At 43.5% G+C, this 27,004-nt stretch overlaps 1 protein-coding gene across 7 annotated transcripts in view; it reads left to right on the forward strand.

Annotated features, from left to right (window-relative positions):
* Positions 1–11,163: 11,163 nt before the first annotated feature.
* The window catches only part of LEO1 (LEO1 homolog, Paf1/RNA polymerase II complex component), a 39,595-nt gene continuing 23,754 nt past the window's right edge, over positions 11,164–27,004 (forward strand). For 2 of the 7 annotated variants that reach the window (XM_055279154.2, XM_063640686.1), the window contains exons 1-3: positions 11,219–11,446; positions 21,866–22,621; positions 25,906–26,010. In XM_055279154.2, the coding sequence (XP_055135129.2) occupies positions 11,389–11,446; positions 21,866–22,621; positions 25,906–26,010 (919 nt within the window). In that variant the 5' untranslated portion in view covers positions 11,219–11,388. Of the gene's footprint in view, positions 11,447–21,865; positions 22,622–25,905; positions 26,011–27,004 lie in introns of all 7 variants that reach the window. The other 5 variants (XM_055279155.2, XM_063640685.1, XM_055279153.2 and 2 more) reach the window with 5 other exon arrangements.

Consider the following 27,004-nt stretch of genomic DNA (forward strand, 5'->3'; position numbering starts at 1 on the left):
CCGCCTGCCTTGGCCTCCCAAAATGCTGGGATTACAGGTGTGAGCCACAGCGCCTGGCCTAATTTTGTATTTTTAGTAGAGACAGGGTTTCTCTATGTTGGTCAGGCTGGTCTCGAACTCCCAACCTCAGGTGATCCGCCTGCCTTGGCCTCCGAAAGCGCTGGGATTACAGGCATGAGCCACTGCGCCCGGCCATAAGCCCATATTTTTATCCTGCCCAAATCATATACCATTCTAACTTTTAAAGTTATGAAATATTGACATTTTCTCTTTTTTGCTACAATATATGCACTACTTTGCATATTGAATGCAATCATATTTTTATCTGCAGAGAGATGGCCCCAATTTCTCACTGCCCATAGCAATTATGTAACTACAGCAGGAGATCAACCTGCTTCTTTTGTGTTGGTCTTAGCATGGATTTGCATAATCTGTTCCAAAGTTGGGCATTATCGAAAATCTAGGCTACTTTGTTGTATTTTTTTCCCTATTAACTCTTTAGTGCAAAAGGAATCATTAGACAGTAAACAGTTTGACTCAGAGGTGTCTTCTAACTTCTTTGTATCCTTCTCACAAGTCTTAGGATAACAGCACACCATAGATGTGCAGTGAATGATTTCACCAAATTAGTTTTAGAGTGCTTCACTTGTTTAGGCTGTTCCGATTAATCTTGCTGTGTTTAGTAGCCAAAACAATGGACTTTTGGTGCTCTTTTCCTCATGCTTGATTCTACTGCTTTTAGACGTGTATTTGTCTCTAGTAGCCTGCTAGACATTGCTAGACAAATTATTCAAGTTGGCAGTTTAAGTAATTTTAAACTGGGTGTGATGGCTCATGCCTGTAATCCCACCAATACAGGAAGCTGAGGTGGGAGAATCGCTTGAGGCCAAGCATTCAAGACTGGCCTGGGCAACATAGAGACCCTTTCTCTACAAAAATAAAAAATAAAAATTAGCCAGGTATGGTGGCACATGCCTGTAGTCCTAGCTAGTTGGAAGGCTCAGGCAGGAGGACTGCTTGAGCCCAGGTGGTTGAGGTTACAATGAGTAGTGATTGCCCCATTGCCCTCCAGCCTGGGCAACAGAGTGAGATCCTGTCTCTAAAAAAATAAAAAATAATAAATATTTTAAGCTTCTGTTCATATAAGGGGCCTTGAAATAGAAAGAACTGAGTGAAGAAAGAAGGGTTGGGGACCATGAAGAAACTCTCCTGTGTATTAACAGAAACTCTTACTGGCAATTACCTGTGGTAGGCTATGTATATCCCCCCAAAAGCTATCCATGTCTTAATCCCTGGAATCTGTTGACTGTTACCATATAAGGCTGAAATGGATGTTACATTGTGGATTTTGAGGCCGGGTGCCTGTAATCTCAGCACTTTGGGAGGCCGGGGCAGGCGGATCACCTGATGTCAGGAGTTCAAGACCAGCCTGGCCAACATGTTGAAATCTGGTCTCTACAAAAATACAAAAATTAGCAGGGCATGATGGCGGGTGCCTATAATCCCAGCTACTTGGGAGGCTGAGGTGGGAGAATTGCTTGAACCCAGAAAGCAGAGGTTATAGTGAGCCAAGATCATGCCATTGTACTCCAGCCTAGGCAACAGAGCAAGACTCCATCTCAAAAAAAAAAAAAAAATTATGGATTTTGAGATGGAGTGATTATCCTGCACTATTTGGTGGGCCCTAACTAGACTTACATATGTCCTTAGAAGATGGAGGCAAAGGGAAATTTGATAGACGAGGAGAAGGCAATGTGACCATAGATGCAGGGATTCGAGCGATGTGGCCACAAGCCAAGGAGTGCCCAGCAGCCACCAGAAGCTGAAGGAGGCAATTAACTTACTCTAGAGCCTCTGGAGGGATCACAGCCCTGCTGATACCTTTATTTGACCCAGTGATACTGATGAACTAACTTCTGGCCTCTAGAACTGCAAAGGAATACATTTTTGGTTTGTGTGTGTGTGTGTGTGTGTGTGTGTTTGCTCAGAGTCTCACTCTGTTGCCCAAGCTGGAGTGTAATGGTGTGGCCTTGGCTCATTGCAACCTCTGCCTCCCAGGTTCGAGCAATTCCCCTGCCTCAGCCTCCCGAGTAGCTGGGACTACAGGCATGTGCCACCACACCTGGCTAATTTTTGTATTTTTAGTACAGACAGGGTTTCACCATGTTGGCCAGGATGGTCTTGAACTCCTGCCCTTGTGACCCACCCACTGTGGCCTCCCAAAGTGCTGGGATTACAAGTTTGAGCCACCATGCCTGGCTCATTTCTGTCGCTTTAAAGCCACCAAGTTTGCAGTAATTTGTTGTGGTGGCTTATATAACAAATACAGGAAACTAATACAGTATCTTATTTCTCAAATGTTTCTATCTTTTCTTTTTCTCCTTTCCTTTTTTAGCCTATATATGTATTAAAACTCCCATTTTATTCTTTCTTTTTTTCCTAATAGGTTTTCTCTGTGGGTATCTCTAAGAAAATAACCTTTCATATTCTTTTCGGTTTCCTTAGATGTTGGATTTCAAACCAATTTAATAAACATTTAGTGGCCATCAGCTATGGGTCTGAAATTGTTTAGGTACCTTGGAGAAACATAAAAAATAAACATAAACTTCATCCCTGCACATCTGTAAATTATTTGGGAAACAGTTACATAGTACTATGAGCCACACGCCTGTAATCCTAGCACTTTGGGAGGCCAAGGCGGGCAGATCACCTGAGGTCAAGAGTTCAAGAACAGCCTGGCCAACATGAGGAAACCCTGTCTCTACTAAAAATACAAAAATTAGCCAGGTGTGGTGATGTGCGCCTGTAATCCCAGCTATTCCAGAAGCTGAGGCAGGAGAATCACTTGAACCCAGGAGGAGGAGGTTGCAGTGAGCCAAGATCACACCATTGCACTCCAGCCTGGGCAATGAGAGCGAAACTCCATCTCAAAAAAAAAAAAAAATACTACGAGCCAATGTGTGATCAAATGTACAAGTAAGTGACAAAGTCAAGAAAAGCAGTAAAAATTCAGGGAAGTGGATAATCTGTGAGGGGACTGGAGCGTACTGGGTCGGTTTTACTGAGTATGTAGATTTTATTTTTTTTGAGGCAGAGTCTCCCTCTATCGCCCAGGCTGGAGTGCAGTGGTGCAATCTCAGCTCACTGTAACCTCTGCTCCCCACTGACCCCACACTAGGTTCAAGCAATTCTCCTACCTCAGCCTCCCAAGTAGCTGGGACTACAGGTCCACGCCACCATGCCCAGCTAATTTTTGTATTTTTAGTAGAGACGACGTTTCGCCATATTGGCCAGGCTGGTCTTGAACTCCTGACCTCAAGTGATCTGCCGCCTTGGCCTCCCAAAGTGCTGGGATTACAGGCGGGAGCCATGGTGCCCAGCCTGAATAGGTAGATTTTAAAGGTAGGCATCTGAACAAAAGGAGAGGACTTTAGATTTTATTCTTGGGGCAGTGGAAATTTGGTTAAGAATTCCCTCCTCAGTTCGATTTCTTTTTGCATTATAAAAGTAATCTAGACTTTTCTTAAAACATTTCAGAAACATAAAAATTAGAATGCAAAATTCTCCCATAATCCCCAGTACTCCCAGAGAAAAGCTTTGCTAACAATTTGAAATAGTCCAGATTTTTTCTGTGCATATGGTAATATGTTTTTATAAATATTACAGCAGTGGAATCATGCTATAAATACTTTTTTTGCAACCTGCCATTAAAGACTTTGAGCAAAATGAAATAGAAGCCATATTTTAAGATGATTATCTTTTGGCAACATGCACATAGATGTCCCTAATCCTTTCTAATTCATTATGAGCTGTACTGAGGGGAGAAATGGCAACAGAGGGAATAAAGGGCTGTCATAATAGTCTGGGCAAAAATATGGGTAGGGACTATGGCAGCAGCTGATGGAACTGGGCATTGAGAACTTTTTTCTATTATTTCAAGATCTCAAGATCTTGGGCCACATAAATGAAAACAGAATTCACTCTTTTACCTTTGAGAGGCGAAAATATAAAAGAGTGAATTCATCCACATTTTAAGATAGTCATATGCTCTAATTATGGTACTAGTGGCTGAAAAGGGAAGAAACTGCTTCCTAAGCAGTGACGACGGGGCTAAAATGGTATTTTGAATATAACGATGTCTTTTTTGATTAAAAAAGCATTACATAATTATAAAAGCATTCGTAGAAAACATGGAAAATATTGAAAAGTAAACAAAAAATAAAAATCACCCAAAATTCTGTCCTTCAGCTGCAAACACCATGTACATTTTGGCTTACTTCCTTTCAGACATTTTCTTGTGCAACTGTATGAACATACATATACTTAAAAAAAATGAAATTGGGATAATCCAAAATACTCCTTTGTGATTGATATAGTTTGGTTCTGTGTCCCCACCCAAATCTCATGTTGAATTGTAATCCCCAATGTTGGTGGGGACCTGATAGGAGGTGACTGGATCATGGGAGTGGATTTTCTTCTTGCTGTTCTCATGACAATTAGTAAGTTCTCATGAAATCTGGTTGTTTAAAAGTATGTAGCACTTCCCCCTTCACTTTTTCTGCTTCTCCATCATGATTGTAAGTTTCCTGAGGCCTCCCAGACATGCTTCCTGTACAGCCTGCAGAACTGTGAGTCAATTAAACCTCTTTTCTTCATAAATTACCCACTCCTGGGTCGTTCTTTATAATAGTGTGAGAACAGACTAATTCAGTGACATACAATTTTTTTTGTTTTGTTTATTGGTTTTTTTTTTTTTTTTGAGATGGAGTCTCATTCTGTTACCCAGGCTGGAGTGCAGTGGGGCGATCTCAGCTCACTGCAAGCTCCGCCTCCCGGCTTCAAGCTATTCTCCTGCCTCAGCCTCCCGAGTAGCTGGGACTACAGGCGCCCACCACCATGCCAGGATAATTTTTTGTAGTTTTAGTAAAGACGGGTTTTCACCATGTTAGCCAGGATGGTCTTGATGTCCTGACCTCGTGATCTGCCCGCCTCGGCCTCCCAAAATGTTAGGATTACAGGCATGAGCCACCGCTCCTGGCCGGTTTTTTTTTTTTTTTTTTGAGACAGAGTCTTGCTCTGTCACCCAGGCTGGAGTGCAATGGTACAATCTCAGCTCACTGCAACCTCCACCTCCCAGGTTCAAGAAATTCTCCTACCTCAGCCTCCTGAGTAGCTGGGATTACAGGCATGCACCACCACACCCAGCTAATTTTTGTATTTTTAGTAGAGATGGGGTTTCGCCATGTTGGTCAGGCTGGTCTCAAACTTCTGACCTCAAGTGATCTGCCCACCTCGGCCTCCCAAAGTGTTGGGATTGTAGATGTGAGCCACCGTGCCTGACCATGATATACAATGTTTTATTTTATTTATTAAAGATGGGGTCTCACTCTGTCACCCAGGCTGGAGTGCAGCTGTGTGATTGTGGCTCATGGTAGCCTGGAACTCCTGGACTAAAGCACTCCTCCTGCCTCAGCCTCCTGAGTAGTTGGGACTACAGGTGCATGCCACCACACCCAGCTAATTAAAAAAAAATTTTGTAGAGATTGGGTCTCACTATGTTCCCCAGTGTGGTCTAGAACTCCTGGGCTCAAGTGATCCTCCCACCCCATCCTTTCAAAGTTGTGAGCCACCACACCCAGCCAACAATTTTTGCCTGGCAATATGTTATAAGCATCTTCCCATAACTTTGAACAGTCTTTTAAAAATATTTGGTTTTTTAAGTTAATATTTTTATTCTTCTTGTTGATTATAGTAGTGATACAATTTCATTGCAAAAGTGTGAAACAAAAAACAAAACAAACTCACAGAAGTATATAAAGTGGAACATGACAGGTTTCCCATAATCTCACCTCCCAGAGATACAGAGCTGTGCTGCATCCTGCCTGCACTGGCCCATTTAAGCTGATTGTGTAGATCTCTTCCTAAGTGTGTACAATAACTATACATTGACAGCTTGAAATCAGCCATGGCAGGAATATTTGCACCATGAAATTAGTAAACACCACATATCAGGGCTTTCCCCCCCCCCCCCCGGAGAACTGGTTGTTAAGCTTTTACTAGCACATCACTGTACACATCCTCCTAGACATTTACTGCATATTTAAATATTTGTTTCTGGCCAGGCGCGGTGGCTCATGCCTGTAATCCCAGCACTTTGGGAGGCCGAGGCGGGCGGATCACGAGGTCAGATCAAGACCATCCTGGCTAACACGGTGAAACCCTGTCTGTACTAAAAATACAAAAAAAAAAAAAAAAAAAAAAATTAGCCGGGCTTGGTGGCGGGCGCCTGTAGTCCCAGCTACTCGGGCGGCTGAGGCAGGAGAATGGCGTGAACCCGGGAGGCGGAGCTTGCAGTGAATCGAGATTGTGCCACTGCACTCCAGCCTGGGCGACAGAGCGAGACTCCATCTCAGAAAAAAAAATTGCTTCTGAAAACATAGAAAACATCCAGTTTCCTAACTGGCTTTGGTGATTCAACAATATATGATGCTCCTTTCTTCAATACACATTCATCAACCTAATCCTTTTTATTTGCTACTTAGTATTCCACTGTGTAACTGCATCATTATAGTTTATTTGAACAATTCTCTATTGATGGGTGTTTTGATGGGTTCCAATTTCTAGCTATTATAAACAAAGTTTTGGTGATTTTTTTTCATATATTTGCACATCTGTCAAATTACTTTCTTAAGATCAATTTCTAGACTGGATTTTTTTTTTCTTTAACGAGATGGTATCTTGCTCTTTCACCCAGACTAGAGTGAAGTGGCATAATCATAGTTCACTGCAGCCTTGAACTTAGACACGGAAATATTTAATCAAAGAGTATAGCCATTTACAGTTTAGATAGATAATACCAAATTGTCCTTTCAAAAGGCTGTCTTATTATTATTATTTTAATAATAATAATAATTTAAATCTTGCTCTGTCACCTAGGCTGGAGTGCAGTCGCATGACCATGGCTCACTGCATCCTCAACCTCCCAGGCTCAAGTGATCCTCCCACCTCAGCCCCCAAAGTAGCTGGGACTACAGGCATGTGCCATGCCAGCTAATTTTTTCTATAGAGACAGTGTCTTGGTATGTTGCCCAGGCTAGAGTGCAATGGCGTAATCTCCGCTCACTGCAACCTCTGCCTCCTGGGTCCAAGTGATTCTCCTGCCTCAGCCTCTGAGTAGCTGGGATTACAGGCATGCGCCACCACTTCCAGCTAATTTTGTATTTTTAGTAGATATGGGGTTTCTCCGTGTTGGTCAGGCTGGTCTCGAACTCCTGACCTCAGGTGATCTGCCTGCCTTGGCCTCCTAAAGTGCTGGGATTACAGGCATGAGGCACCGCGCCCATCCTAAAAAAAAAATTTTAAAGGTTAATATTGTTTCTGCAAATAGAAATTTGTGACCCTGGGATATTTTTTGGCTGTTTTCCTATTAGTTACTTCTTTCTGACATTTCAGGCCCAGGATTCTAACCTATTTCCCTGCCCAAATTTTGATTCTGTGTTAAGTAGCAGATAAAAAGTGTGTACATGTGTGTTTGCACATCTGAAAGTTAAACTTATCCATACATCACTATGAATCATGATTAACCTAAAATGTCACTTGATCTTAGCCAAAAGGCCGAGAAGCGATGATTAACCTAAAATGTCATGCCCATTTAAAGAAAGGAATTAATCCTGCCTGTCATTTCCTCAGTGAGTAAGGAAATAAACTGCAGTCAAGGAAGTAAAATCTTCACTGGACTCTTTAGGGAAATTTCATCTTATAGAGCCCAAGAAAAAATTTAAAAATTTCCTTAAAAGGTAACAGTTACTTTACATAAATGAGTTACTTTATCAGCAGATGCATACAAATCAGAGTGCCTATAGTTGAAAAATATTTTCTTAGTGTTTTCTAGTCTGAAAAATACTGCTTTTTTTTTTTTTTTTTTTTTACTTGGGAAAAACAGAAAAAGACAAATGAAAAAACAGTCTCATTTTATCATAAGAAGTGTTTTGATTGCTATCTAAAGGCAGTATTCTTCAAGTCTCCTCTCTTTAAGACCTCCTTCACCACCACCACCACACACATGACAATTTCTTGCTAAAGAAAAATTAGTAAGTGTATGGTGTATGTGTGAGTGTGTGTGTGTGTGTACCTCATCTTACATATGATTGAGATCTCTTTAGGGTATACCATCACCATCTTGTGGCCTTTTGCCATATTACTGTTAAGGATGTTAATACTGCAATGCTTTTTTGCCATTGCAAGCATGAAATTCAGCATTATCTCCTCTTGGTAGTCCTCTGTGGGTGAGATGAAATATACTGAGGGCCAGATGCAGCCTGCGTGCCAGCGGTCCCCACCCGCCGATGAGATAGTATCTCTGCAGTTATGCTGCGTTCTCACACGATTCTAAAACAGCCAGTTGAATAAGGAAATCCAATGAGAGATCTAATCAGAGCAGTTTTGCTGTAAAGTGAAATTTTCAGTTTTGCTTTGTGTTTGAGCCAGATCTGTTTTAGTGGTTCCTATTTGTAAAATTTTGGTTGGCAGGGAAGTCTACATTTCCTAATGTTTCTCTCTGTCTCTATGTTTGTGCTGTTGGGATGTTTTCACATTTTTGTTTCAATATTTCCCCACCTCAGTACTATTTTATTACGTGCCTTAAAAAATTATTTTTCCATCCCCTTCTCTCACTCCTTTCCCTTTGTCTTCTTAATCTATTTTTTCCGTCTTTTCTTTCCTTCCTTATACTTCTCATTTTCAGTTTCTTTGACATCTTTTCTGCATATCATTTTTCTTATTCAGCTTCCTCCACTAACACCCACAGCACCCTCCGTACCCCGTCCTCCTTTCTTTGTTCCTTCTGATTCTTTCCTCCAGTAGTTGTTCCTGCTCTGGTGTTGAGTACGCTGACCTCATCCTGCCTGCTGCAAAGGTCTTTTCAGGACATAGCTCTCTGGTAACCCTCACGCTTCAGGAAGGAGTCTAAAGTCTATCTATTCCAGGAAGCGGGTTCCTAAACCCAACCCTATATTTAAAAGGTTCCAAAAGGACAAACTTTGCTTCTGTCCTAAGAAATAATTTCTGACTCATTACCTTTATTCCGTTGTTTTTTTCTTCACATAAGTCTGAATTTTCTTTTTTTTTCTGAGACGGAGTCTCGCTCTGCCGCCCAGGCTGGAATGCAGTGGCACGATCTCTGCTCACTGCAAGCTCCGCCTCCTGGGTTCCCGCCATTCTCCTGCCTCATCCTCCTGAGTAGCTGGGACTACAGGCTCCCACCACCACACCTGGCTAAGTTTTTGTATTTTAGTAGAGACGGGGTTTCACCATGTTAGCCAGGATGGTCTCGATCTCCTGACCTCGTGATCCACCCGCCTCGGCCTCCCAGAGTGCTGGGATTACAGGCGTGAGCCACTGCGCCCGGCCCAAACTTATTCTTTTATTAGGAGACCACTCCTGCAATAACTAACCCGCTCCCGTGATAATGGCATTAATCCACATGGGAGGGCAGACCCCTCATGACCTAATCACCTCTTAAAAGTCCCACCTCTTAATATCTTCACAATGGCAATTAAATTTCTTTTCTTTTTTTTTTTTTTTTTGAGACAGAGTCTCGCTCTGTCACCCAGGCTGGAGTGCAGTGGCGCAGTCTCGGCTCACGGCAAGCTCCGCCTCCCGGGTTCACGCCATTTTCCTGCCTCAGCCTCTCCGAGTAGCTGGGACTACAGGCGCCCGCCACCACGCCCAGCTAATTTTTTGTATTTTTAGTATTTTTAGTAGAGACGGGGTTTCACCGTGTTAGCCAGGATGGTCTCGATCTCCTGACCTCGTGATCCGCCCCCCTCGGCCTCCCAAAGTGCTGGGATTACAAGCGTGAGCCACCGCGCCCGGCTGGCAATTAAATTTCAACATGAGTTTTGGAGAGGACATTCAAACCAAAGTAGGAAGGAAAATCTATGACGTTTGAGAATCACTGCTCCAAAGCTGTGGTTGGATGGAGACTCTTCCAGGGGATCTGAGAAAGCCCTGAGAGAGCCTCCCTTTTCCAATTACAAATGTATTTGTGCAAGACCAGATTTTCTTCATGTGCTTCAGCTACATTTCTCAACAGATTGTAGAAACAGGTATGAGAATTCAGACGTCTTCTTTTAAGCTAGGCATTAAAGATATTTTCAAAACTAAAACAATTCCACTCTTCTAAAATTTTTTTTTTTTTTTGAGATGCAGTTTCACTCTGTCTCCAGGCTGGAGTGCAATGGCACGATCTCGGCTCACTGCAAGCTCTACCTCCCAGGTTTCAAGTGATTCTCCTGCCTCAGCCTCCCGAGTAGCTGGGATTACAGTCATGTGCCACCACGCCTGGCTAAATTTTGTATTTTTAGCAGAGACAGGGTTTCACCTTGTTGGCCAGGCTGGTCTCGAACTCCTGACCTCAGGTGATCTGCCCCCCCCTCGGTCTCCCAAAGAGCTGGGATTACAGGAGTGAGCCACCGCACCTGGCCTAAATATTTTTTAGAAAATAATGGTCTTTTTATTTTTATTTATTTATTTATTTATTGAGACGGAGTCTCGCTCAGTCGCCCAAGCTGGAGTGCAGTGGTGCGATCCCGGCTCACAGCAACCTCCACTGTCCGGGTTCAAGCAATTCTCCTGCCTCAGCCTCCCGAGTAGCTGGGACTACAGGCGCCCGCCACCACACCCGGCTAATTTTTTGTATTTTAGTAGAGACGGGGTTTCACCGTGTTGCCCAGGCTGGTCGCAAACTCAGGAGCTCAGGCAATCCGCCCGCCTCGGCCTCCCAAAGTGCTGGGATTACAGGCGTGAGCCACCGCGCCCGGCCAAAAAAATGGTCATTTAAAGCTTAAAAAAGCTGTTTGTTAACATGTATATTATTTTTAAATGAATTAATAACTTAAACATTTATTACCGTATTAGTAAGAATACAGCAAATATCAATATCTGTACCCCACGTAAACAAAAGCTCTTTCGCGTCCTCAACAATTTTTAAGAGGGTAAAGGGGTTTGGGATGAAGTAACTGGAGAATAGCTGTTCAATCAGAAACAAAGGGCTTCAGTCCTGACTCGCTATAGGTTTAATCCAGCCAGAGGCCCCTCCCCAGGGAGCGCCAGTCACCGCCCACCCCATCGGCACCCGCACCCGAACGCAGGACGCCCCGCCCCCTGATAAGAATCCTGGCAAATAACAGATATTGACGAAATGGCCGGGCTTGTATACCATGCAGACCCAGGACAGGATAAGTTCACTGGGCGAGCGAAAACTAGGTCACGGAAGGAAAGGAGTGTCTTCGGCGAATCTTTGCGACACTGTCGTGTTTCAGTGGTTCCGTGCCGTAAAGAGAGGCCGGGAGCTGCCCCTAACCGAGGCAGCAGCGGACGTGAGCGATAATGGCGGATATGGAGGATCTCTTCGGGAGCGACGCCGACAGCGAAGTTGAGCGTAAAGGTGGGTTCGCTGGGCTTCGGAGGATGGGTGCGTGGCAGGCTTTTCCGCTGGGGGAGCCGGACAACCGTGGAGGCTCCGGCGCCGCAGGCAAGAGGTGGCGTTTCCTCCACTCCTGCCTCAGCGCCCCCTGCACTACCGGAGGTGCCATCCTTCTCCGGCGGGCAGGATGGAGAGTCAGACAGTCTGCGCCTCGAGGCTCTGGGTGTCGGTGGAGCAGACTGTTCCTGGGAGCTTGTGGAGCGAAGGGGGCGCGGGGCATGGGTGGAGGTGCAGGCGAGCCTGCGCAGCGCGGGTAGGAACGTTGGAGTCCTGTTCCGCCTTGCCTTGCACAGGCCAGCGCAGAGTAAGGGCTGTTTGTGAATGAATGGAAATGAATGCAGGAGTATGGGATGGGGTGGGCGAATTTACAGAGGGCCTCAGAATGCCGTCTTGAATGAAACCAAAGCATGGTGTGACAGGGAGCTTGAGATGTCTGGATGAGGAGTCTGGGACGGATAATGGGATGGGGTTACAGATAGATGTTTCACATTGGAGAGAATGTGTTCTCTAAGAGCTTGTGCAGAAACTCCAGAATTTCCGGAGTCTGTGATGTTAGATTCAGGAGTGCATGGGGTCTGTGTGCAGAGAGGAGGAATGAAGGATTTGTTGATGAAATGAATGAATTAGTGTATGTGCATGGTGCTTGGAAGTATTTCTGGCACAGGATTGTGGGTGTTTTCTTAAAGTTTACTTTTTTAGAGACAGGGTCTGACTGTGTTGCTCAGGTTGGCCTTGAACTTCTGGGCTCAAGCCATCCTTCTGCCTCAGCCTCCAAGTAGTTGAGACTACGGGCACTTGAAATATGAATAGGAGCTATTTGAAGTGAGAAAGAACCCAAGACCAAGTTCAGAATTCTTGCAACCCTCGAGGCTCCAAGTAGTGTATCTGTGTACATTTTTTCCTTAGTAAAATGCATTGTTTGGTGGTTCTTTTTTTTCTCCTCCATTTTCTCCAACTCTAATTTATTCATAATTTCTAGAGCGTAGTGACGGTAGCACTAGGTGGAGGTACAGAGAACTAAATTCTAGTGTGAAGGCTCTACAGGGGTGGGTATCCAGGAGATGCTAGTCAGGATAAGTGTGGAAGTATAGAGCTCCGTATATTAACTCTTGTTCTACTACCTTTGCTCATGTTTTCATTTTTTCCTCATTTTCACTTGTGTATATCCCATTCACCCTTCAAGGCACAGTTCTATGTGAACCCTCCCATGGCTCATTTCCATGAAGTTATTAATTAAGTTGATAAGTATTGATCCCCTATCGTGTTCCAGCTGTTTTGCTAGATTTTGGGGCTATAATGATGAAAAGATGTTCCCCTTACCTCTCAGTTTACATCAGTGCTTAATGCATAATTGATTGATTGGATGGGTAGAAACAACAGTTTCATAAGGTGTACCCTGCAGTGCTGTCGCATTGCAAACTCAGCGTATAGAGAGGTGAGGAGTGGAGCTGGTTGCTTCTCTGGGCTTCGTGTTTTACCTTCTTGTAAGTCCATTGAGACTTTCTTCCAGGATTTACTTCCAAATCTGGTAGGCTATCCTTGAAGATTGCTGTTGGTTCCTGAAGATTGTATAGATACGATTCCTTTTATGCCTAGCATATTTCATTATTTCCCTGGTCTGTGAGAGCTGTGGAAAATAACTACATCCAATAACTCTTTTTTTTTTAGACGGAGTCTTGCTCTGTCGCCCAGGCTAGGGTGCAGTGGCCCGATCTTGGCCCACTGCAAGCTCCGCCTCCTGGGTTCACGCCATTCTCCTGCCTCAGCCTCCCGAGTAGCTGGGACTACAGGCGCCTGCCACCACGCCTAGTTAATTTTTTTTTTTTTTTGTATTTTTAGGAGAGACGCTAACAATTAGATGCTAACAATTTAGTAGAGAGGCTAACAATTGTTAGCCAGGATAGTCTCGATCTCCTGACCTTGTGATCTGCCTGCCTTGGCCTCCCAGAGTGCTGGGATTACAGGCGTGAGCCACTGTGCCCGGACTACATCCGATAACTCTTATTTTAACAATGAGTAGAACCTCTACCTAGGCATGCTGCTTTCATGTATAAATATGCCAGTTCTTAATTTCTTTCAACAATGTTTTGTAATTTTCAGTGTATAAGTCCTGCACTTCTTAGGTTAAATTTATTACTAAGTATTTTATTCTACTGGATACTATTGGAAGTGGAATGGTTTTCTTTTTCTTTCTTTCTTTTTTTTTTTTTGAGATGGAGTTTCGCTTGTTGCCCAAGCTGGAGTGCAATGGCGCGATCTCCGCTCACTGCAACCTCTGTGCCCCCTGGGTTCAAGCGATTCTCTTGCCTTAGCCTCCCAAGTAGCTGGGATTACAGGCATGCGCCACCATGCCTGGCTAATTTTTGTATTTTTAGTAGAGACATAGTTTCTCCATGTTGGCCAGGCCGGTCTCGAACTGCTGACCTCAGGTGATCCACCCGCCTTGGCCTCCCAAAGTGCTGGGATTACAGGGGTGAGCAACCGCGCCTGGTTGCAAGTGGAATGGTTTTCTTAATCTCATTTTGAATTATTTATTGCTAGTGTACAGAAATACAACTGATTTTTGCATGTTGATCTTGTATTCTGCAACCTTGCTGAATGTATTAGCTGTAATCTTGTGTGTGTGTGTGTGTGTGTGGATTCTTTAGGATTTCCTACATATAAGATCATGTTGGCTGGGTGCAGTGGCTCACACCTGTAATCCCAGCACTTTGGGAGGCCAGGACGGGAAGACCACTTGAACCAGGAGTTCAAGGCTGCAGTGAGCTATGATTGTACCACTACATTCCTGCCTCAGCAACAGAGCAAGACCCTGTCTCTTTTTTTTTTTTTTTTTTTTGAGATGGAGTCTGGCTCTGTCGCCCAGGCTGGAGTGCAGTGGCGCAATCTTGGCTCACTGCAAGCTCCGCCTCCCGGGTTCACGCCATTCTCCTGCCTCAGCCTCTCCGAGTAGCTGGGACTACAGGCGCCCGCCACCACACCCAGCTATTTTTTTTTGTATTTTTAGTAGAGACGGGGTTTCACCGTGGTCTCGATCTCCTGACCTCGTGATCCGCCCGCCCCAGCCTCCCAAAGTGCTGGGATTACAAGCGTGAGCCACCGCGCCCGGCCAGGCCCTGTCTCTTAAAAAAAAAAATCTTGGGAGGTCGAGGTGGGTGGATCACTTGAGGCCAGGAGTTTGAGACCATCCTGGCCAACATGGCGAAATCTCGTCTCTACTAAAAATACAAAAGTTAGCCAGGTGTGATGGCACACGCCTGTCATCCCAGCTACTTGGGAGGTTAAGCCACAAGAATCACTTTAACCTGGGAGGCAGAGGTTGCAGTGAGCTGAGATCACACCATTGCACTCCAGTCTGGGTGAAAGAGGAAGACCCTGTCTCAAAAAAAAAAAAAAACATATCTATGAAAGAGACAGTTTTACTTCCTTTCCAATTGGTATGCTTTTAATTTCTTTTTCTTGCCTAATTGCCACAGCTAGAACTTTTTGTAAAATGTTGAATGGGAGTGGTGACAATAAACATCATTGTGTTGTCTCTGATCTTAGGAAGAAACCATCTAGGGTTTCACCATGACATATGATGTTATCTGTGGGGCTTTTTTTGTAGATGCTTTTGATCAGGTTGAGGAAGTTCACTCCTGTTCCTAGTTTGTTGAATGGCATCATGAGAAGGTGTTGGATTTTATCAGATGCTTTTTCTGGGTCAATGATCACATGATTTTTTCTTTATTCTTTATATGGTGTTTTGCTTTGATTGGTTTTTAGATGTTGAACTACCCTTGTAATACTAGGATAAATCCCACTTGGTCATGATGTATGTTCCATTTTTTTGTTTTTTGTTTTTATTCTTTTTTTTGAGACAGGATCTTGCTCTGTTGCCCAGGCTGGAGTGCAGTGGCGCAACCTTGGCTCACTGCACCCTCTACCTCCGGGACTCAAGTCATCCTCACACCTCAGCCTCCCAGGTAGCTGGGACTGCAGGCACATTCCACCACACCCACCTAATTTTTGTAATTTTAATGGAGATTGGATGTTGCTATGTTGGCCACACTGGTATTGAACTTCTGGGCTCGAGTGATCTGCCCACCTCAGCCTTCCAAAGTGCTGGGATTACAGGTGTGAACCACCTCACCCAGCTTGGTATTGTATTCTTTTAATATGCTTTAGGGTTTGATTTGACAGTATTTTTTTTAAGTGGTTTTTTCATCTCTGTTTTGGTGGATAATTGGTCTGTAGTTTTCTTGTGATGTCTTGGTCTGGCTTTGGTAGAAGGGTAATATTGGCCTCATAGAATGAGTTAGGAAGTACTCCCTCACTTCAATTGTTGGGCAGTTTGAGAAGGATAGGTGTTAAATCTTTTAAAAACATTCAGTAGGATTTACCAGTGAAGGCATCTGGTCTTGGGCTTTTCTTTGGTGGAAAATTTCCCATTACTGATTCAAACTCTTGGTTATAGGTCTATTCAGATTTTCTATTCCATTTTGAATCAGTTTTGATAATTTGTGTGTTTCTAGAAATTGATCAGTTTCATCTAAGTTATCTAATTTGTTAGTATACCATAGTTTATAGTATTCTCTTACAATCCGTATTATTCCTGTAAAGTTGGTAGTAATGTCCCCACTTTGATTCCTGATTTTAGTAATTTTAGTTTTCTCTTTCTTTTTCTTGGTCTAGCCAAAGCCTTGTCTGTTTTTTGATGTTTTCAAAGAACAAACTTTTGGTTTCATTAATTTTCTTCATTGTTTTTCCATTCTGTTTCTTTTATCACTGGTCTAATTTTTTTTTTTTTTTTGAGACAGGGTTTCACTCTGTCACCCAGGCTGGAGTGCAATGGTGTGGTCTCGGCTCACTGCAACCCCTGCCTCCCGGGTTCAGGCGATTCTCCCGCCTCAGCCTTCTGAGTAGCTGGGACTACAGGCATGTGCCACCACACCTGGCTAATTTTTGTATTTTTCGTAGAGACAGGATTTCACTACGTTGGCCAGGCTGGTCCCAGACTCCTGACCTTGTGATCCACCCATCTTGGCCTCCCAAAGTGCTGGGATTACAGGCATGAGCCACCATGCCCAGCCTAATTTTTTTGAGTACCTTGAGGACTGTTTTCATGGTATCCTTAAGTTTATTCCCCCCCACCTGTGGGAGCACAGAACGTGTTTCCTTAAGTATTGGTATGCTGTGTTTTCTTTTTTTTTTTTTTTTTGAAATAAAGTCTCGCTCTTGTCCCCCAGGCTGGAGTGCTATGGCTCGATCTTGGCTCACTGCAACCTCCGCCTCCCAGGTTCAAGCGATTCTCGTGCCTCAGCCTCCTGAGTAGCTGGGACCACAGGCACATGCCACCACACCTGGCTAATTTTTTTGTTTTTTAGTAGAGACTGGGGCTTTACCATGCTGGCCACGCTGGTCTCAAACTCCTGACCTCATGTGATCCGCCCGTCTCAGCCTCCCAAAGTGCTGGGATTACAGGCATGAGCCACCGTGCCTGGCCTGTATTTTCATTTTTATTTATCTCAAAATATTTCCTAATTTTCTTTGCGATTTCTTTATTTTTTTATTTTTTGAGACAGAGTCTTTCTCCGGTTGCCGAGGCTGGAGTGCAATGGCGCGATCTTGGCACACTGAAGCCTCAACCTCCCTGGCTTAGATAATTCTCCCACCTCAGCCTCCTGAGTAGCTAGTACTGCAAGTGCACACTACTATGCCTGGCTATGTTTTTTCTTATCTTTTTTTTTTTGGTATTTTTAGTAAAGATGGGGTTTTGCCGTTTTGCCCAGGCTGGTCTCAAACTGCTAGACTCAGGCAATCTGCCTCCTTCGGCCCCCCAAAGTGCTGGGATTACAGGTGTGAGCCACTGCACCCGGCCTTCCTTGTGATTTCTATGAGTCCTTGATTGTTTTAAAGTGTGTTGTTTAATTTCCCCAAGTTTATGAATTTTTCAGATTTCTTTTTGTTATTGATTTCTAATTTTAATTCACTTGTGGTCAGAGAACGTATTTTGTATGATTTCAGTTTTTTAAAATGTTTGAGACTTGTTTTGTATCCTAGCATGGACTATCCTGGGGAATGTTCCATATGCACTTGGGAAGATGCTGTTGTTGGATGCAGCATCCTATTGATTGTCTATTATGTCTAATTGGTTTATAGTGTCGCTCAAGTCCTGTGTTTATTGATCTTTAATCTAGCAGTTCTATCCATTATTTTATTTTATTTTATTTTTTTGAGACAGGGTCTTGCCCTGTCACCCAGGCTGGAGTGCAGTGGTGCGATCTTGGCTCACTGCAACCTCTGCTTCCCAGGTTCAAGCGATTCTCCTACCTCAGCCTCCCTAGTAGCTGGAATTACAATAGGCGTGTGCCACCACACCTGGCTAATTTTTTGTATTTTTAGTAGATACGAGGTTTCACCATGTTGGCCAGGCTAGTCTTGAACTCCTAACCTCAAGTGATCCACCCACCTCGGCCTCCCAAAGTGCTGGGATTACAGACGTGAGCCACCGTGCCTGGCGAGTTCTATCCATTATTGAAGTCTCTGACTATTATGTTGAACTGTCTATGTTTCCCTTCAATTCTCTTGGTTTTGTTTTTAGGTGCATATGTTTATAATTATTTATATCTTTATGATGGATTTAATGATCCTTTGTCTCTTGTAACAATTTTTGTTATAAAATCTGTTTTGTGCAATATTAGTATACCTACTACAGCTCTCTTTTGGTTGCTGTTTACATGTAATATCTTTCTATCCTTTTGCTTTCAACCTGTTTGTATATTTGGTTCTAAAGTGAGTTTCTTGTAGACAACATATATCTAGTTGTTATTTTCATCACCCCCAAATAAAACACTGTGTTCATAAAGCACTTTCTCCCCGTTTGCTCCTTCCTCCAACCCCTGTCTGCTATTGTTTCTGTACTTATCTGTTCTGGGAATTTCATATAAATTGAATCATGCATTGGGGTCTTTTGTGTCTGGCTTCTTTTACTTAGCATAATGTCTTCAAGGCATTGTAGCATGTATCAGTACTTCATTCATTTTTAATGACTTAATAATATTCCATCGAATGCGTATATCCTAAATTTGTCAATCCATTTATCTGTTGATGGACATTGGGTTGTTTGAATAGTGCTACTGTAAACATTCCTGGTTCAGGCAGGCGGATTTGCCTGAGCTCAGGAGTTGAAGACCAGCCTGGGCAACATGGCGAAACCCTGTCTCTACTAAAAATACAAACTGTTAGCCAGGTGTGGTGGTGCATGCCTGTAGTCCCAGGTACTCAGGAGGCTGAGGCAGGAGAATCACTTGAACCCGGGAGACAGAGGTTGGAAGTGAGCTGAGATTGCATCACTTCACTTCAACCTGGGTGATAAAGTGAGACTCTGTCTCCAAAAAAATAAATAAATTCATGTACATGTTTGGGTGCCTGTTTTTAATTTTGGAAGGAGGGTATTATGTAGGAGTGCAGAGTCATACAGTAATTCTTTAATATTTTGAGGAGCAGCCAAACTGTTTTCCATAGTGGTTGAGCCATTTTACATTACCACCAGCAATGCACCAGGGTTCTCTTTCCCTACATATTTGCCAACAGTTATTTTAAGTTTTTATTTCTTTCTAAAATAGCCATCCTTGATGTTATCAAGTGGTGTCTCATTGTGGTTTCAGTTTACACTTTCCTAAAGGCTAATGATGTTGAACATCTTTTTTTTTTTTTTTTTTTTTTTTTTTGACAGAGTCTCAGTCTGTCGCCCAGGCTGCGGTGCAGTGGTACAATTTTGGCTCATTGCAACCTCCGCCTCCGGGTTCAAACAATTCTCCTGCCTTAACCTCCTGAGTAGCTGTGATTACAGGCACCCACCACCAATACCCTGCTAATTTTTGTATTTTAAGTAGAGATGAGGTTTTGTCATGTTGGCCAGGCTGGTCCCAAACTCCTGACCTCAGGTGATCCGCCTGCCTCGGCCTCTCAAAGTGCTAGGTTCAAGCGATTCTCCTGCCTTTGCCTCCTGGGTTCAAGCAATTCTCCTCCCTTAGCCTCCCGAATAGCTGGGATTACAGGCGCCTGCCACCACACCCTGCTAATTTTGTATTTTTAGTAGACATGAGGTTTTGCCATTTTGGCCAGGCTGGTCTCAAACTCCTGACCTCAGGTGATCCGCCTGCCTCGGCCTCTCACAGTGCTGGGATTACAGGTGTGAGCCACTGCGCCCAGCTGTTGAACATCTTTTCATGTATTTATTGGCCATTTGTGTAACTTTGTTTGGAGAAATGTCTACTTCAAGTCCTGTTTTAAAAAAATTGGTTTTAGGCCGGGTGCAGTGGCTCACGCCTGTAATCCCAGCACTTTGGGAGGCTGAGGTGGGTGGATCACCTGAGGTCAGGGTTCGAGACCTGGCCAACATGGTAAAACCCCATCTCTACTAAAAATACAAAAAAATTAGCCAGGTGTGGTGGCGTGTGCCCATAAACTCGGGAGGCTGAGGTAGGAGAATCGCTTGAGGGAGGCAGAGGTTGCAGTGACCCAAGATTGCACCACTGTACTCCAGCCTGAAGGATAGAGCAAGACTCTGTCTCCAAGAAAACAAACGAACAAAAAACACAAAAAAATGGGTTTTATTGTTGAGTTATAAATGTTCTTTGTATATTTTGGGTAAAGACATTTATCAGATACATGGTTTGCAAATATTTTCTTCCATTCTGTAGGTTGTTTTTTCACTTTCCTTTTTTTTTTTTTTGAGACAGAGTCTCGTTCTGTCACCCAGGCTGGAGTGCAGTGCTACGATCTTGGCTCACTGCAACCTCCACCTCCTGGGTTCAAGCGATTCTCCTGCCTCAGCCTCTCAAGTAGTGGGCTTACAGGCGTAAGCCACCACGCCTGGCTAATTTTTGTATTTTTAGTAGAGATGGGGTTTCACCATGTTGGCCAGGCTGATCTCAAACTCCTGACCTCAGGTGATCCGGCCACCTTGGCCTCCCAAAGTGTTGGGATTACAGGTGTGAGCCACTGCGCCGGGCCTACTTTCTTAATAACATCCTTTGCTGCACAAAAATTTTTCATTTTGTGGAAGTCCAATTTATATTTTCTTTTGTCTTTCATATTACCTTAGTTTTTGAAGCATAATTTTACTGAATATAAAATTCTTAGTTGACAGTCTTTCTTTTTAGCACTTTGAATGTGTCCTCTTATGGATGGCTCTGGGATTCCTTGATTTCTGATCAGCTGTTACTCTTATTGAGGGTTCCTCATATGGGATGAACTGCTTCTCTTTTGCCCACTTTTGGAATTGTTTCTTTGTCTTTGACAGTTTGATAACAATGTTTCTAGGTGTGAACCTCTGTAAGTTTATCCTATTTGTCATTTGTTGAACTTGTTGGATGTGTAGATCTATATTTTTCATAAATTTGGGAGTTTTTCGGCTATCATTTATTTATTTTTTTGAGACAGAGTCTCGTTCTGTCACTCAGGCTAGAGTGCAGTGGTGTAATCTCAGCTCACTGCAACCTCCACCTCCTGGATTCAAGAGATTTTCCTGTTTCAGCCTCTCAAGTAGCTGGGATTACAGGCTTGCACCACCATACCCGGCTAACTTTTGTATTTTTAGTAGAGATGGGGTTTTGCCATGTTGGCCAGGCTGGTCTCGAACTCCTGACCTCAAGTGATCTGCCCATCTTGGCCTCCCAAAGTGCTGAGATTACAGGTGTGAGCCACCATGCCTGACCTCAGCTATTATTGAAGAATTTTTTTCTGCTCATTTCTCTTCTTCTGAGACTCCATTATGCATACATTGGTATAACTTAAGCTGTCCCATAAATCTTCTAGGCTCCGTTCATTTCTCTTTATTCTTTTTTCTTTCTGTTTCTCAGACTGGACAGTCGAATTGAGGTATCTTCAAGTTTACTGATTCTTTCCTTTTCCTGCTCAAATCTTTGGTTGAGCCCCTCTAGTGACTCTTTGATTTTAGTAAATGTATTTTTCTTTTTCTTTTTCTGAGACAGAGTCTCACTCTGTCGCCCAGGCTGGAATGCAGTGGCTTGATCTCCGCTCACTGCAACTTCTGCCTCCCGGGTTCAAGTGATTCTCCTGTCTCAGCCTCCTGAGTAGCTGGGATTACAGGCATGCACAACCATGCCTGGCTAAATTTTGTATTTTTAGTAGAGACAGGGTTTCGCCATGTTTGTCAGGCTGGTCTCGAACTCCTGACCTCAGGTGATCTGCCTGCCTCGGCTTCCCAAAGTGCTGGGATTACAGGCGTGAGCCACTGCACCCGGCCTTAGAATGTTAATTCTAACAGTTTTTGTCAGTTTCTTCATTGCTTTTATGTTGGGATGGACTTTGGGACTGCCTTACTCTGCCTTTTTTTTGCTGATGTTATCCTATGTTTATATGACCCCATAGATTCTGATTCTGGATCTGACTCAGATTCTGATCAAGAGAATGCTGCCTCTGGCAGTAATGCCTCTGGAAGTGAAAGTGATCAGGATGAAAGAGGTGATTCAGGACAACCAAGTAATAAGGAACTGTTTGGAGATGACAGTGAGGACGAGGGAGCTTCACATCACAGTGGTAGTGATAATCACTCTGAAAGATCAGACAATAGATCAGAAGCTTCTGAGCGTTCTGACCACGAGGACAATGACCCCTCAGATGTAGATCAGCACAGTGGATCAGAAGCCCCTAATGATGATGAAGATGAAGGTCATAGATCGGATGGAGGGAGCCATCATTCAGAAGCAGAAGGTTCTGAAAAAGCACATTCAGATGATGAAAAATGGGGCAGAGAAGATAAAAGTGACCAGTCAGATGATGAAAAGATACAAAATTCTGATGATGAGGAGAGGGCACAAGGATCTGATGAAGATAAGCTGCAGAATTCTGACGATGATGAGAAAATGCAGAACACAGATGATGAGGAGAGGCCTCAGCTTTCCGATGATGAGAGACAACAGCTATCTGAGGAGGAAAAGGCTAATTCTGATGATGAACGGCCGGTAGCTTCTGATAATGATGATGAGAAACAGAATTCTGATGATGAAGAACAACCGCAGCTGTCTGATGAAGAGAAAATGCAAAATTCTGATGATGAAAGGCCACAGGCCTCAGATGAAGAACAGAGGCATTCAGATGATGAAGAGGAACAGGATCATAAATCAGGTAATACATTTATGAGAACCAGAATGGCTCAGAAAGAAGCATTCAGATACAGCAGGGACCCATTTAGTCTTCTTTCATTCCCATCTTTATTACCCTGTTTTTTCTCTTCTGTCCCCTCCCTTTCAAACTTTTCTAACTCTAGAATACATTTTGCTTCTTTTAAATCTTTCTATTCCACTTATTCTTTCTTACTGCTTTCCCTTCCATTTGTTAATGGATAGGTCTGGGGGAAAACAATTTAAAGAGGACTTAAAATTGAGTCTTAAAGGGAGGGATATTGTGTAAGAAGAGCTGATAATGAGTTAAGTTGGTTCCATTTCTGTGGATAACTGAAGAGCATGCCTCATGTGAGAGAATAGATTAGCCTGGGGAGAAAACCATACCATTGAAATGTCCCCACAGAGCAGCTGTACTGAGATTGGGCACCATTGCTGCAGCTCAGGTTTTTGAGATACAAAATTTGATCATCCAGAGATGGTCAAGCTCTAAGGAGTTTACTCAAACTAGTCAAATTTACAAGATACTAATGTATAAAACTGAATTGCAAAATTGTTTCAAGAGGATCAGTTATTTCTCCCTTATCATCATATGTTTCCCCGGGGGCAAATCTACAGTGGATGCCAAATTATAATAATCAGGAGGTTGCCCAGGGAGTATAATATGTAGAAAGTGCAAACATGGCTGGGTGATCTCAATGGACAGTGTTATTGAGCCAAGACAGATTGATGTGTGTATCCTCACCCTACAGAGACGAGCTTGGGTTAGAGCACTCATTCCCTAAAGACTACAGGAGGCATACACCTGAACTTTGGTTCCTGAACCCTGCTTTTATCATTGCCATTTAGACTATTCTGCTGAAGTTAACACATTCTTCATATAGAGTGTATAAATAATTAGAGATCATATTTCTTTGTATTATATAAAAGTTACCTTAATTGGGTTGAAGTCTTCCTGAAGTGATACCTGGATTGCTTCATTGCCATAAGTGATTGATTATATTAATTATATTTTGATCCTATCTTCTTAGCTTAAATATGAGGGCATCTAGCACACACCTCACAGGACAGGATTCAAAAACCACATCTTGGTGTTATTAGAAGAGGAGAGCAGCGTATTTCCAGAGATGAATATAGATCTGTGTAGACTATGGGACTGCAGTAAGTTTTCAATAACTAATTCAGAGTAGAGTTTTTTTTTTTTTTTTTTTTAATACTCTAAGTTCTAGGGTACCTGTGCACAACGTGCAGGTTTGTTACATAGGTATACATGTGCCATGTTGGTTTGCTGCACCCATCAACTCGTCATTTACATTAGGCATTTCTCCTAATGCTATCCCTCCCCCTGCCCCCCACCCCATGACAGGCCCTGGTGTGTGATGTTCCCTGCCCTGTGTCCAAGTGTTTTCATTGTTCAATTCCCACCTATGAGTGAGAACATGCGGTGTTTGGTTTTCTGTCCTTGTGATAGTTTGTTGAGAATGATGGTTTCCAGCTTCATCCATGTCCCTCATGTCCCTGCAAAGGACATTAACTCATCCTTTTTTTTTTTTTTTTTGAGATGGAGTTTTGCTGTGTCGCCCAGGCTGGAGTGCAGTGGCGCAGTCTCGGCTCACTGCAAGCTCCGCCTCCCGGGTTCACGCCATTCTCCTGCCTCAGCCTCCTGAGTAGCTGGGACTACAGGCGCCCGCCACCATGCCCGGCTAATTTTTTGTATTTTTAGTAGAGACAGGGTTTCACCGTGTTAGCCAGGATGGTCTCGACCTCCTGACCTCGTGATCCGCCTGCTTTGGCCTCCCAAAGTGCTGGGATTACAGGCGTGAGCCACCACACCTGGCCACTCATCCTTTATTTTTTTTTATTTTTTTTATTTTTTGAGACGGAGTCTCTGTCACCCAGGCTGGAGTGCAGTAGCACAATCTTGGCTCACTGCAACCTCCACCTCCTGGGTTCAAGCAATTCTTCTGCCTCAGCCTCCTGAGTAGCTGGGATTAAAGGTGTGCACCACCACACCCAGCTAATTTTTGTATTTGTAGTAGAGAGGAAGTTTCCCCATGTTGGCCTGGCTGGTCTCAAACCCCTGATCTCAGGTGATCTGCCCACCTTGGCCTCCCAAAGTGCTGGGATTACAGGCAAGAGCCACCATGCCTGGCCGAAAGTAGGGCTATTTTTACTGTTACCAGAAAGAATCTTTAAGGCTCATGTACTACATCCCAAATACTAGCAGACCAAGTCAAGGGCAGGGTCATAGTAGAGAACCTTGAAGCTGGTCATCCTGCTTACCTCTTACTAATTCAACAGTGGTTCTGTTGCTTTTTGTGACGTTTTTATGTAAATAATTGGCCCTTCTAGAAATAATGATATATTTGTTGGTTCCTTTCTAATCTTTTTACCTTTTTTTCCTTGAAATTTGTCTTATGTAAATTTGATGTTTTAGTGCTACTTTTCTCATTTCTACCAAGTTTTTGTACTTGCAAAGCCAGTATATTTATTTATTTGAGACAGTCTTGCTCTGTCACCCAGGCTGGAGTGCAGTGGTGCAATCTCGGCTCACTGCAACATCCGTCTCCCAGGTTCAAGTGATTCTCTTGCCTCAGCCTCCTGAGTAGCTGGGACTACAGGTGCACGCCACCACACCCGGCTAATTTTTGTATTTGTAGTAGAGATGGGTTTCACCATGTTGGCCAGGCTGGTCTTGAATTCCTGACCTCAAGTGATCCACCCACCTCGGCCTCCCAAAGTGCTGGGATTACAGGCATGAGCCACCACACCTGGCACCAGTATTTATTTTAAGAATTCTTTTTTTTAAATGAACACACACTAGAGTTGATTTTTTTTTTGTGGGGGGGGCGTTCTGCATGTACAGCTCTATTCATGTTAACATATCTATAGATTTGTATAACCACCACCACACTCAGGATGCAGAATCGCTGTCACACTGAAAAACTCCCTTATGCTATCCCTTTTGAGTCATATCTTTCCGCTGCCCCTAAACCCTGGCACCTACTGGTCTTTTCTGTCACTATACTTTTGGCTTTTTGGAAATGTCATATAAATAGAGTCATACAGTAAGTACGTAGTCTTTCAGATTGGCCTCTTTAACTTGGCATATGGCATTTTTGATTCATCCAATTGGTTATATGTATCAGTAGTTCATTCCTGTTTATTGCTGAGTAGTAGTCCATTGTATGGGTGTATCACAATTTGTTTATCTCCAATATTGCTTTTAAAACACAAAATTCAACTAATGCAACTGATTATGCAGAACTTCTAATTCTACCCTTATAGAATCTGCAAGAGGCAGTGATAGTGAGGATGAAGTTTTACGAATGAAACGCAAGAATGCGATTGCATCTGATTCAGAAGCGGATAGCGACACTGAGGTGCCAAAAGGTACCCCTATTATTATATATATATATGTATATTTCCATACCTCTTTCTGTATTTAACTGTAGTGCATTTCTAACCCTGAGTGTGTTTACCCCAGATCACAAGACCCACAGAAAAGAGTGTGGATATGCTCAGTGTACTCAGAGAAGTTATATAGCTATGAGAAGCTGCTCATGCTTAATTAGTTGAAGAAGAACTTGCCTCTTTGTAGTTTTTTTTTGTGCGTGTGTTTGTTTTTTTTTTTTTAGAGACAGAGTCTCGCTCTGTCACCCACGCTGGAGTGCAGTGGTGCAAGCTCAGCTTATTACAACTGCTGCCTCCTGGGTTCAAGCAATTCTCCTCCCTCAGCCTCCTGAGTAGCTGGAATTACAGGAACACACCGCCATGCCTGGCTAAATTTTTTGTATTTTTAGTAGAGATGGGGTTTCACTATGTTGGCCAGGTTGGTCTCAAACTCCTGATCTCAAGTGTTCCGCCCACCTCAGCCTGCCAAAGTGCTGGGATTACAGGTGTGAATCACTGCCCCCAGTCTGTTTATAGTTAGAGTGAATTCATTATTGGGGGCTGACCTTATTGGGATGGAGGTTACAATGTCCATTCGTCAGTTTGAATAATGACAGTCTCGGTGTTTTGTTCCTAAGTTCTTAACAGATGAAGAAACTGATTGTTTGAGCTGTGAGTTAGATGAAGAGCTCATAAAAACCCAGTGTTGGCTGGGTGCGGTGGCTCACGCCTGTAATCCCAACACTTTGGGAGATCAAGGTGGGTGGATCACTTGAGGCCAGGAGTTCAAGATCAGCTTGGCCAACATGGTGAAGCCTTGTCTGTACTAAAAATACAAAACATTAGTGGGGCGAGGTGGTGTGCATCTGTAGTCCCAGCTACTTGGGAGGCTGAGGCACGAGAATCGCTTGTGCTCGGGAGGCAGAGGTTGCAGTGAGCCAAGGTCGCACCACTGCACTCCAGCCTGAGCAACAACAGTGAGACTCTGTCTCAA

The sequence above is a fragment of the Symphalangus syndactylus genome, chromosome 5, assembly GCF_028878055.3.
Source record: "Symphalangus syndactylus isolate Jambi chromosome 5, NHGRI_mSymSyn1-v2.1_pri, whole genome shotgun sequence".
In the NCBI taxonomy this organism is placed as follows: Eukaryota; Metazoa; Chordata; class Mammalia; order Primates; family Hylobatidae; genus Symphalangus; species Symphalangus syndactylus.